Source organism: Colletotrichum costaricense, assembly GCF_030867565.1.
Source record: "Colletotrichum costaricense strain IMI 309622 chromosome Unknown Scaffold_3.1, whole genome shotgun sequence".
Lineage (NCBI taxonomy): Eukaryota > Fungi > Ascomycota > Sordariomycetes > Glomerellales > Glomerellaceae > Colletotrichum > Colletotrichum costaricense.
In genome coordinates, this window is record NW_026848232.1 from 360,077 (window position 1) to 372,322 (window position 12,246).

Consider the following 12,246-nt stretch of genomic DNA (forward strand, 5'->3'; position numbering starts at 1 on the left):
GCCAGGGACTGTGCGTCGGGGCTGGACGCTCGGCTCCTGAGCCGCTGCGCGCCTGTGGGTTGACTGATGTGACATGCCACTGACTGACCGCGACTCTGAATCCTCATTAACGGCACTAAGAACAGCTTCCGCCAGCTGACGACCAGAATATCGAATACGGGAAGGAAGCAGCCGCACCATCTTTAGGAAGGAAACAGAGCAAGACAGTCGAAAGGGTGTGCAGATGTCTCGGTCACCAACCACCTTGAAACTCTTGTCCAGCCTCGAGTCCCAAGATCTGGGAAAATAGGGGTCTAACGATCAACCAACCTTTGGCACCGTCGCTATACGTTCTTGTGACCATGCGCGCCATGTCCTCCGACAGCGTTGGTTTGAATACTGAACGGCCAAGACTGTATCGACAGAGACCGAGGCGAATGATTTACTTCGTCACGTTAGAAGCAGCCATCTGCTGGCTCTATTAGCAGCTTTGGCCCAAGATTCCGCAGGCCACTCCGAGTCGTTATCCGCATCTTCCCTTTCCCATGTCTATTCTGGGACATGGCGCATGAGGGATCATCGTGGGTGCTGCATAATGGCATCGCTGGCCTTGGATGGGGCTCGGACGACGGTCATGGCCGCAGCGCAGCGCAGCCGCTTGATACAGGGAGATTGCAATAATTGATGACTTGCAAATCGTCCAGTGGCCCCCTCGTTTTCTCTTTCGTCAAGACCCGAGAAGCCGTGTGGTTATGCTTTGTTGCCGGAGCAAGCGCCGGCAATGAACCTACATGCGCATCAGAACTTATCTCACCTTCCAATGTCACCCAGCCGAGTCGCACTGGATAGCGGATACTTACCGCCATCTCTCCTGGGGCCGGGGGATGTGGGGTTTATTCATTCATCCGTCCACTGCAAGCTTGGCACGGACACAATGGGATGGTCTTTTCGCTTCCCAGTACCAGGGCAGCTGTCAGGTGGCCCATGCGCCACGTTGCGATCCGGCATCTCTGATTATCCGTGCCGCTCCCCTAGACCCACCCAGACCCCGGCCCGTAGCTGCAGGGGCCGTTGAAGCTCCCGACCCGTCTGAAATTTCCAAATCGCCAATTCAAGGACGTCGACGACAGACCATCGCGGCTCCAGCTTCGCCGACGCCAGTCCACCCCCGAACCCGCTACTCAACCGGACGCCAAACCCGACGACCTCGACAATTCGATCGACTAGGTTCCAACAAATCCAAACACCCTTCCCAATTGGCCGGGAGCCATCCGCGAACGATGCAGAGAATCATCAAGCGCACGGTGCAGGCCGAGAAGCAGGTCGCCCGGCGCATGAAGAAGCGTGCCCGCGGCGAGGGCGGTGCTGAAAAGGCCCAGCGCTTCAGGGACCAGAAGAACATGCTCACGGAGCTGAACCAGGACATCAAGGCGGCCCGTCTCGCCCGTCAAGAGAAATGGGATCTCGGCCCCTTGGCCCCGCGCCGCGATATGTTCGAGACCTACGGAGCCCTCCAGACGAATCGCCAGGGCCGTTCGACTCCGCTCAAGCCCGACGAGATTGAGGCACGGTGTGAATGGGCCGGAGGAGTAGAGTACCTCAACCTCGCCGTCAAGGACCGCGTGGTACTTCTCGAGGGCCCAGAAAAGGGCAAGATTGACCGTATTGCGAGTATCAACCTCGAGTACGGCACCGTTCAGTTGGAGGAGATTGGAAAGGTGAGGCTACAACACCATATTCACTTCCACCAGGACAACAAAGCAACGTTGGAGAGATGGGGGAAGAGAAGCTCAAGGCTAACCAATCATCCATCAGGTTACCGTCCACGTCCCCGAATCATTCCAGAACCTCCTCGACGCCCCCACAACACAAAACGCAGCCATGAACATACCCATCTCCGCCATCCGTCTCGTCCACCCCATCGTCGACCCTGCAACCGGCGTAGCCCGCGACGTCGTCGTCCGCCAGCTCGCCCGCGGGCCCGTAAAGTGGTCCCGCACCACCGGCTGGCGCGCCTGGACCCGCTACATCCCCGGCGCCAACATCGCCATCCCCTGGCCCGAACGCGAGGCCGAGGTCCGCGAGGACCAGCCCGGCGACACCCTCCGCCTCGACGCCGAGGCCGCCACCTTTGTGCCCACGCTCCTCTCCCCGCCCATGCCGGCTTCCGTCATCGACGAGCTCCGCAACAAGTACTCCCGCTTCCGTACCCGCCACGAGGACGAATACATTATGCGCAAGGAGGCCGAGGAGGCCGAGAAGAAGGCCCTCAAGAAGGCGTCGGCCGACGCGCTAGCCTCTATGCGCACGCCACTGCAGGAGCTCAACCGCGAGCTGCGCGATGCCCGTCGCGCGCGCGGCAAGCCCGAGTTGTCGTCGGATATGCTTGAGAGGATTGGTGAGATTATGGCGAGGAACAAGGCTACTGTTCAAGGGGACACTTCCGCGTGGAACGTGCCTACGCCCAGGTTGTTTGAGTCCAAGACGGCGGCGGCGGCGGCAGAAGTACCAAAGGAGACCGAGAGTCATCCTCCACCTCAATAAAGGGGCACTCGACCTTCACGAGGAGAGGGGGGCAACAAAATCAGGCGAGAGGCCAGAGAGATTTGTAGTATGTATGAATAGCCATAAGAGTTGTATTTGTAACAAAGTTGCGGTATGATACGTTTGGTCTAGGGTGATGGTCAAGTGAGGCAAACATGTCAGCCCCGTGGGGGTTCCAATTGAATAGTTGTCATGACTCTCGGATACCAAGTTTGGCCAAGGTGTTGATTGTTATGTCTCGCGGTCTAAATTTCTTCTTTCGCATGTTGAAGGCTGCATCTCCAGGCTTTTTTATCCCTATCCCTATCCTGCCACCTTCCTGTCCTTCTTCCTGTCCTTCTTCCTGCCTATATTCCTACTTATGTCTCTGCTTATATTCTTACTGATTTTACTAATTCTGCTAGCGGTCTAATATTCATATTAGTCTACTACCCCTACTGAACCTCTTACCTCTAAACCTTCTCTACGACTACGACTATACCCGTCTAAGCCTATTCCCACGCCATAACGGTACAATTTCTGGCATCCTACCACCAAATGTATATTAATTATGCAGTTCATATCCAAAGTTTGTCTTCCTCTTCCTTGTCTCTTTGCCAACAGCTGACCAGAACCAGACTATGAGAACCCTTGTCCAACGTGCGGGCATGGCCCCGCTACTACCAACAGCAGCACGACGTCAATTCACGGCTGCAATTAGTCGCCAACGAGCCCACCCTTCATACGTAGAAGAATCATCTCATTCCGTTCCCAAGTCGTCCAGTCCCGTTGCCGAGTCATGCCATGGGCACTCATGCGATGATGCACTCCTCTCCTTGAGGGGGGGAGACGAAAAGAGACCACCAAGCAATAATGCGGGCCGTGGCCACGCCTTGGTGGCGTAGGGTTCTGTGCCAGGCGATGCAGACTGCTAGGACTCTTCTTGTCGGTATGTATGTTGATATACACGTCAGCAGAGCGGGTGTTGCGGCCGGTACGAAGCCAAATGATCGTATATCGACTACGTAATGGGGACATGGAAGGAGGAAGTTGATGGACAGAGCTTGATTGGTCTAACGACCGCGTTCCGAGAGTGAGAGACTTAGTTTTCGAGGATTCGAATGATCTCGAACTAGGGTTGAGGGTGTAGATGAGACCCGCCTATTGGGGGGTTGGGGGCGCACATCATGGTCCGAGAAGAACTTCCAGGTTGCAGCAATACGGGAAAGCGATACAGAAAAGCGATACATCCAGCGTCAAGCACCAGCTACTACAACAATGACATGGACACGGAAAATTATAAACACATTTGCATTGACCTGCTAAGCAAGGTTCTTGTACTCATGACCCCAGCAATGTCAACTTCTGAAAGGCACTCAGCGCAGGCGGCTCCATCTTCTTCGTCCTCGCCTCAAGGTGCTCCTGGAACACGGCATCCCCGCCAGAAGCAAGGTACGTCTCCCCGTCAAGCCCGACAACAACACCACCCTCCTGCTCGGTCTCCTTGACGGCAAACACCTCGCGCACAGCAGCCTTACACCCTTCAACGACCTCGGCCACGAGAACCTCGACAGCCCTCGCGCGCTCCGTCATACCCCTTCTCACAAGCGCAAACACCAGCCTTCCGACCTCGTCCTTGGCACCGCCCTCGACGCGCTCGACAAGTCGCCGGACGCTGTTGACGAGGTACTCCTCCTCGTAGACCGTTCCCTTCCTTCCACGCGCGCGCTTCTTCTCCTCGCGCTTGCGGTTCTTGGACGTCGCGCGCGACACGCCCGTGCCAGTTGTCCCGATACTCCCGTCTTTACCCGTGTACCGCGTGAACAGACTCGCCGAGGTACTCACACGTGAGGTAGCGACGGAGACGTCGTCCGGGATGTCGACGCCCGTGCCGCCGGGTCGCTCCCCCTCGTAGAACGCGAGCGGGTCCTCGGCCGCTTTGCGGCGGAGCTCCGCGATGCGGGGGACCTGCGCCAGAAGCTGGGCTTTGCAGTCGGCGAGGAACTCGGTGCTGCTGCTCAGGGCCTCGACAAGGCCGTTGTCGAAGACGGTCGGTAACAAGTCTGCGCGGCGCTCGCGGGCGATGAGGCGGAGGGCCTCGGCGAAGTGGTAGCCCTTGCAGAGACACTTGACGGCCGTCTCGAGGGAGGCGAGGTAGTCTGCGTGGATGGTGGCCGCGGCGGCGTATTCTTTGCCTTCCCAGAGGGCGTCAGCCAGGGACGAGGCGAGTTCCGCGAGGGCTTCTTCCGACGGCGGCGGGGACTGCTGTTGTGCTGCGAAGAGGGACTCGCGCCAGCATGTCACGCCGGCTGCGCGGTAGCAGCTGGTGGCTTTGGCGAAGTTCTGCAGCGTCTCGTAGGCGAGGCCGGCGTCGCGGTACTTTGAGTTCGATTCGAGGTAGCTCGCGTACAGCCCCGTGAGGGTCTGGTGGCGCGCCTGGTCGTAGCGGTAGAGGCCGAGGGCGTCCTGGTAGAGCGCGTGCTTGGTGGTGTACCTGCATAGCTCGTCAAAGGCGTCGAGGGCCTTGAGGTGCAGCAAGGCCTTTGCTCTGCGGTCGAGGTGGTCGTCAATCTCGAACTTGCGGCGTAGGTCGGGGAGGTTGTGCAGGTTCTGGATGAAGGGGAGGTACTCCCTCGGATCGCGCTGAGACTGCTGGGCGACGAGCAGGGCGAGGTCGAGGTTGTACAGGCCGAGGGCGTTGTCGTAGAGGCGGTTGACGTCGACGAGGAAGCAGATGTGCTCGACGGCCTTTTCGGCGAGTTTCTCGTCCTCCTGCATGAGTTCCGCGACGAGGGTGAGGCCGTCTTCGAGGGCGGGCGGGACCTTGCAGACGTGCGCGGTGATGATGTTTTGCAGGTTCGTGCTCTTTTTGGCCTGGAGGCTCTTGAGGATGGCGTCGCAGATCTTATTGACCTTGGACTTTGGGGAGGCGTCGGCTGGTGCTGGCGTCTCTGTTGAGGGCTCGAATGATCTTGCGGAGCGCTTTGTGTCCTTGTACATTGTCTGCGTGACGTCCTCGTCCCTGGTCGAATTAGATTTGTTTCCCAAAGTCTCACGAGAGAGGGGCAACTTACCTGAGAGATGACAGGAACAGATCAATGTAGGAAATATCCTTAAGCTGGTCAAGGAAGAGGCCGACATTGGACAAGAACTGGCTTGGCTGGTGGTCGTAAAGGATGTTCATATCCACCCTCTGCGTACGGCAAAAGGCGAAGGCCCTGCCGTAGTTCTTCTCGTCGACGAGCTGCCTGATGCCCGCAACAACCATGGCGCGGGGGAAAATGGTCTCTAGGTTACCTCTCGGCATCTGGAGGACCAAGTTCATGTTGGTCGGCGTGGCTGTCACGAGGCGGGCGCCTCGCTCGATGCTTCGGCATCTCTCGTCGATCTCTGGATCATCTCCAGGAACCTCCATCTCTGTGGAAACAGAGTCAGTATCTCTTAGCCTGGCATCTTCAGCATAGAAATAGGGCTACACTAACCTTCAGGGTCTACCAGATGCACAAACTTAACAAGGTGGTTATTGGTCGTGAAAATGATGTGCGCAGGGGTGACGACAAAAGAGGTACAGTTCTTCGCCAACTGCTTCGAGTTTGCATAGAGGTGGCCGTTCCTCGTCATTCCAATCCCTACACTGCGCCCATTGATATTGTGCAGCTCGCACCACGGCAGCTGCATCGACAGCTGTGTTCCCAACAGCAGCTCAGGGGCTTGGGTACCAGCTACCGAATACAGCTTTCCAGAGCGGTCTTGGGCACAGGCTTCAGTACCGGAGTCTCCCTCGCGGCTGAACAGCGACGAGATAGTCTCCGTCGGTCTAAGTTGAACAGCCCCTGAAGCCTTGATGGAGCCTGCTTCGATCGTGTAGCCCTCGAGCTTCAGACCTCCGTCGGAGACAAGGACGCGGCACTCTGCGGCGCCGGAGAAGGCAACCTGCAAAGGCACACGGGTATGGGTATCCGTCTCGAACTCAAGCTTGGCCATGGGCGTGGGCTTGACTGACCGCTCCCCCTTCGTTTGCCATTCATAGACGTCCAAGCCCTTTCGGTGCAACACCGCCATGAGCTTGTTGCTCGGGTCAAAGACGATATCCAGAACACTGCTGGGGAACTCGAGCTCGAAGAGGGCCATGGGCGGGGGTACCTGAGCCGTCCGGAAGGGCGTGAGCTTGAGAGTCTGCCCGTCGATGACGGCGACGGCTCCGTAGTCATGAGGAGGGCTGAGGGATCCGCGGGAGACAGTGAATATGTACTCGGCCACGTTCACAATAGCTATAATGTAGTGAGTAAAACATCGCCTGATTGTAAAAAGGGGGCTAAGGAAACTCACTTGTGGTTGCGGAGACGAAACGCAGCGGCTTCTCGGGATGCCACGCCAAACCAGCAAACGCAGACGCCAGTGGGATCTCCTGCTTGAGATACCAGTGATAGTTGCCCGTCGTCCACAGTTGTATCCTGTCACGAAGAATCACAGCCAAGACTGTCGAATCCGAGTTCCACTCCAACCGGATCTTCTCGTGCGCGCTCAGGGGCCCATCGGCGCACCGCAGCGTAAATTGCCCATGACGCAGCCCGTTCCTCTCAAAGAAGACGACGTCGGTCCGGTCCTCGAACCTCTGGATACCTGCAATCAAATTTCCCGACGGCCTCCAGCTCAATCCGCCCTCGAGGTGGTCCACGGGCTCGCTGACGCTGTCGAGCACGCCCTCACGCGAGTACACCCTCACGACCCGCCTCGCGCCGCCAGCGACAGAGTTGACGGCGACGTACGCGCCGTCGCCACGCCAGCTGACGGCCGCGGACCCGTCCTCGTTGACGCTCGGCAGGCCCTCGTCGACCTTTTCGGGGATCGTCGGGTCGCGCATCGCCTTGGCGCCTTTACCCTGAAATTGCGTCTCCTTCTTTCCCCAGCCGACGGACACGTGCTTGGAGAGTTTGAGGTCGTCGGCCGTCATGACCACGTCGGCGATGGGGTCAAAGGTCCGGCCCATGAAGACGGCGTTGCCTTCCTTGGTGACGACGACGAGGAGCTCCTCGTCCGGGGACCACCGCGCGGCGGCGATGCCGGCGTCGATGGACCCTACGATCTCGATCTGGACGTCGGTGCTGTCATCATCTTCCTGGATGGTCACAATATCACCACCTTCGAGTATCACGCAGGTGGTGAGAGTGTCGCTGAAGTGATGGATGCTGACGACCCTGTCCGCGGGCAGGTCTGGGCTGGGACTCGGCGCATCCCAACTTGTGACTGTGTGTGATTTACTATGAGAGCCATGTTAGTCTGAGTTCAGACCGTTTGAGTTCCTTCAGTATGTGAAAGCTGGTGGCATGTTCAGCCACACTATGAAATAGAGAGATATGCACCCCGGTTTCAAGGTCAGAATAACCTCACAACCGGGACGTGATATCAAATCGAGCCAAATTCCAGGAAATGACCTGGATAAAACAGCCTTCACAAAATGGGTAATATGAATAAGAGCAAAAGTGAAACAAAGTGTACTACGACACGAATGAACAAATCCAAGGGAGTAAATTAAAAAAAAAAAAAATGGCGCCACACATTTGCTGTTGCTGGTGGTGGTCCGACAGCCTCACCAGCTCAATGGTGGCTTTCGCCTCCGTCGGCCCAGTCGCGCAGAGAAGCTCGTCTTTGGCGGGGTCCCAGCAGCAGGCGGTCACCGCCGAGGGGTCGACATCTTGCTGCTGCTCCCAAGCGCTGAATCGGATGTTGCGCAAGTTGCGCATCTTGGCCCTCTTTCTTGCAGCGTTACAGCTCCCTAACGCATGAAAAATAAAGTATCTTGGTCGGGGAAAGGGTTTCGTGCCGGCTTGAGTTCGGGATGTTATGCTCTGCTTCGGTCGCGAGAAATTGGTGAGTCGTAATGCGAGTCGTCCTGTTCGTCACTGCAACTTTTTTTTTTCTCTGACCTTAGGCTTCCCGCCTGGAAAAATCTCAATGCGATAAAGCCCAGCCAGCCAGCCCGCCCTACGAAAGGCGGGACGAGGCGGCGGCGGAGGGGTAACTTGGACCCCGCCGAGGTACCGATGTACCTGACGGCGCCAGGTAAGGCAAGCCACCTACATCCATCCATCTCATCCCATTGTGGCCCACCTCAGTCATCAGTCATTCAACCTACAGTCCAGGAGGAAGCCCGCGCAAGCCACAACCTCCTTCCTTTGCTCCTCAAGCTGTGTCGTGTTAGTGTAATGGTCTCAGAGGGCGAGAATAACCGATGGCCTACAGCTTCAGCTACCTCTAGGTGCTTTAGCCACTTGACCTTAGCTTCATGTCTGTATAAAGCACAATTTCACCTTCCTAACAAGACGGACGCTCATCATCAGACGGAATCCCACGCCACGGCCATTTCCGAACATTCAGTGTCCCGTCACTTATGCAAACCAAACAAGCATGAACCTCACAAACTGAGATTGGATAGGTACATGACATAAGATAGAAAAACATGCCATGGAACTCAGAGCAAGAGAAAAAAACACCCACATGCCTCTCTCTCGACGGCGAAGCCCTCTCTGCATGAAACAACCCAGGAAGGCAAGCAACTTGCAAGCCTCGTACTAGAGTCAGCTCATTCCACCTCCATCTCAGCACACCTTCCTACCGAAACGTCACAGTGAGAAGGGGGGCCTAGAAGAGGCTTCAGCACCTTTTCGAGTTCCATCCCTCACGTTCCCCCTTGAACCGATAACCGTGGACGGGACGAGAGAAAGATTGCATGATCCGGGTACGGGTACCTACCCGCCGCATAGTAATACCCGATCATAACCCATGTACCGAGGTACCTACGTAATCATGCAATGAGAAGTTCATTCCCCGGAGGACTCCGCCCAATCACCACACGATTCCTAGTCCCCGCAAGACCCGCATCAGCAAATCACAGGTCAAGATCCAGTCATCCCGGGGCGGCCAACATCCAGAACTGCAGTGCACACGCAGTTACGGTTGTCCTCGGTATCCTTTTCCTGGACTTCCCTCTCCTCCTGAATGCTGCCTCCCCGGATTTTGCCATTAGCGCATATGCTTTTTTTTGTTTTGCGCATTCCACCTCCAATTTCTTGCCAGTCTTGTTGCCCGTCCGTCCGTGTCACTGGCTGAGGTACTCTGCCTCAGCCAAAAACCTCTTCTCCTGCTCCTACCGACGCCTCCTCAACAAGCTTTTGCTGCAGTTGCTTTCTTCCCCAACCCTTTTACTTCTTAAAGACCTGAAGCGAAACCACCCGAACTGCTTGCCCTCCAACCCCCCTTCCCCGTGCATGCCTGCCAGTCTAACTATCTACACCTGTCGAACGAAACTCATTATAATTCTTAACCCTTGCTTCCTCGCTTACCAAATATCGTTCTTATCCCCTAGCCGCCGCCTAGACTTACCTACCATATAATACAAGTCTCAGGGGAAAAGCAAAAGTAGCAATGGAGGAGGCATATAAGCAATACGCGAACCAAGCGCGTCGCAAGAACCGCTCCAGCACGAACCTCAACCACCTCTCCCTCGCCCCCTTCACCTCCCGCATGCCCCTCCAAGACGACGACGCCCTGCCCGACCACCTCACCTCGCCGCACCACAGCACCTCCTACCTCGAGGGCAAATCCGCCCCGACGACGCCCGGCCTGCTCACCCGCTCGCCCGCCCGCTCAAACTCCCACGCCCGCCGCGCTTCCGTGCCGCACGCCGACCTCCCAAAGAGCAAATCGGCCACCCACCTGACGCCCTCGTCCGCCTCCGATAGGAAATCTCGCAGCCGAAAGGCCGTCTCGGGCACCACCTCGCCGACGGTACGCCGCCGGAAAGATGATTTCTCATTCCGGGATCGGAACGATAGCGATTGGCTGCTCCGCACCGGCGCCCTCATCAGCAACGAGAACCGCGAATCAAAGGGCCAGGCGTGGCTGGTATCGAGACAGAGCTCGACGAGCCTGACGGGTATGCGGGACGCCGACGAGGAGGCATTCGAAAGGGAACTGGCGCGGGAGCGGGAGCTCACCAGCAGACGCAGCAGCCGGCGCGGCAGTCTCGCTGACCTGGAGGGCGCGGCCTACATCCATTCCGCCCGGCCTAGTCGTCCTGGAAGTCGGTCAGCTAGCAGAGTCGGCGGCACCCGGAGCCAGATGTTGACGCCAATGGAGCGCGAACGTCACTCTCTCGAGGAGGGATACTTCCCCCGCCACCACGACGGCGAGGACTACATCCCCGGCCCGGACTTTGTCAATCTCGACGAGCAGCTTGAGTCATTCGACTTTGACACCACGCAGGACGACGAGGCCGCCGTCAGGAGGCTGGTCAAGGGCGAGAGGGCCGGAGGCGCCTCCTGGGTCGGGAACATCCTGGGATGGCCATTGTTCGCCGTCGAGGAGAACGAGGAAGAGTCTGACGACGAAGACGATGTCGACGGGGACGAGTTCGAGGGCGAGGCTGACGAGGATGGGGCGCACGGGCTCCACCGGTCGTGGTCAGCCCGGCATTTCGAGAGTGTTATCGGCGCCCCGGAAGAGCGGATTCCGCCCCCAAAAGCAAACGAGGGTGGCTGGCAGGACGCGGCGTGGCTGCTCAGTGTGGCTACCAAGGTTTTGCTGTGAAGAGGTAGAAGAAGAAGGATTCAGCGAGAAGGAGAAGAGGAGGGCTTATTTTGTCACCCCCCATTGAGCGAGGAGAAGGGCAAAAGAAAAAAAAAATTGAAAAAAAAAAAAAAAATTGCACAACCACCAACACCGCCGCACCCTCATGGGACCCCATCGTCGGACCGCTTGAGAACGGTGAAGTGGATATCATCAACCAGCCCCAGCAAGACTGAAGCTTCACCGTTAGACTATTTGAGAACCCCGGCAGCCGAGAATCTGCAGTGTATATTTGCTTGCTCCGAATGGCCCCACGTTGCTTTCCTGCAAAATCCTTCAGAAACTTCGATATGCTACAAGGAGGGGAGCGGCTCCTCTCGAGTCTCCAGGCCTCGGCCTCAACAGGTGCTTTTCGTACCCGGAACAGGCCCGTCACCCGTCAAATAGTCCAGCTCACTTCCTATTGATCCCCAGCCCTCGTATTTCGGCATTGAATTGTTGCGAAGCTTCCCAATCATGGGGGATCGACACTGCAAGATAAACCTCGGATGCTGGTTCCCATGGTTATATGAAGCACTTACCTCATCTTAATAGCGACACTGCTGCGAGTGCCATACCTAATAAATACTAACGATTCTCTTTCCTGGTAGCCGTAGATCGGGCTGATGCTTGCCGTCCTCAAGCAGCACGTAAACCACGTGACATGTACACCGATGCGGGACCGGGCTATCGCCCCCGGTTCCGGCCATATTGACCTGAGCTCCGCTACCTCTTGTCATTGACACCAAAAGCATTGGCTCTGAGTCAAAGGAGGGGTGGGCGTCTAGAAAAACTAGAGAAAAAGCCTAAACCAGCACAACGGCGCCCCATCTGGTTGGAATGGACCACCGCGAAGAGTGAAAGCGATCCGTCTGAACTATCGTCGCAAATGAACGCCTGCCCCTCTCTGCGGACAATGGCGGCCGGCCAAGCCGGCATGAGAAGGACCACTGGCCGCATAGTAGGACCAAAAAACCGGTTTTGGCAGTATCACCTCGCGCTTGCATGCAGCAGCTGGCGGGAACCTCGTGTTGTCTCTCGCAGATTGGCTTGAGGCGCGAGACGGTGTGAAAGCGGTTGAGCTGGGTTTATGAGCTCTCGCAATCAACACACCGCAAGCTGTGGTTGTGAACCGTA

At 57.1% G+C, this 12,246-nt stretch overlaps 3 protein-coding genes across 3 annotated transcripts; 2 read left to right on the forward strand and 1 right to left on the reverse strand.

The window, feature by feature from the left end:
- Positions 1-863: 863 nt before the first annotated feature.
- On the forward strand, positions 864-2,523 carry CCOS01_02922 (KOW domain-containing protein domain-containing protein; the record flags this gene model as incomplete). Its single annotated transcript, XM_060451109.1, has 2 exons — positions 864-1,697; positions 1,795-2,523. 2 exons carry the CDS (start codon positions 864-866, stop codon positions 2,521-2,523), a joined length of 1,563 nt encoding a protein of 520 aa, XP_060317374.1.
- Positions 2,524-3,843: 1,320 nt separating this feature from the next.
- Positions 3,844-8,246, reverse strand: CCOS01_02923 (IKI3 family protein; the record flags this gene model as incomplete). Its single annotated transcript, XM_060451110.1, has 5 exons — positions 3,844-5,524; positions 5,577-5,919; positions 5,985-6,773; positions 6,832-7,763; positions 8,062-8,246. The coding sequence occupies 5 exons, from the start codon at positions 8,244-8,246 to the stop codon at positions 3,844-3,846; spliced, it is 3,930 nt and encodes a 1,309-aa protein (XP_060317375.1).
- A 1,681-nt stretch (positions 8,247-9,927) lies between these two features.
- CCOS01_02924 (uncharacterized protein) lies at positions 9,928-11,091 on the forward strand (the record flags this gene model as incomplete). The annotated part of the gene is made up of 1 exon (XM_060451111.1): positions 9,928-11,091. The coding sequence occupies one exon, from the start codon at positions 9,928-9,930 to the stop codon at positions 11,089-11,091; it is 1,164 nt and encodes a 387-aa protein (XP_060317376.1).
- Positions 11,092-12,246: the final 1,155 nt, after the last annotated feature.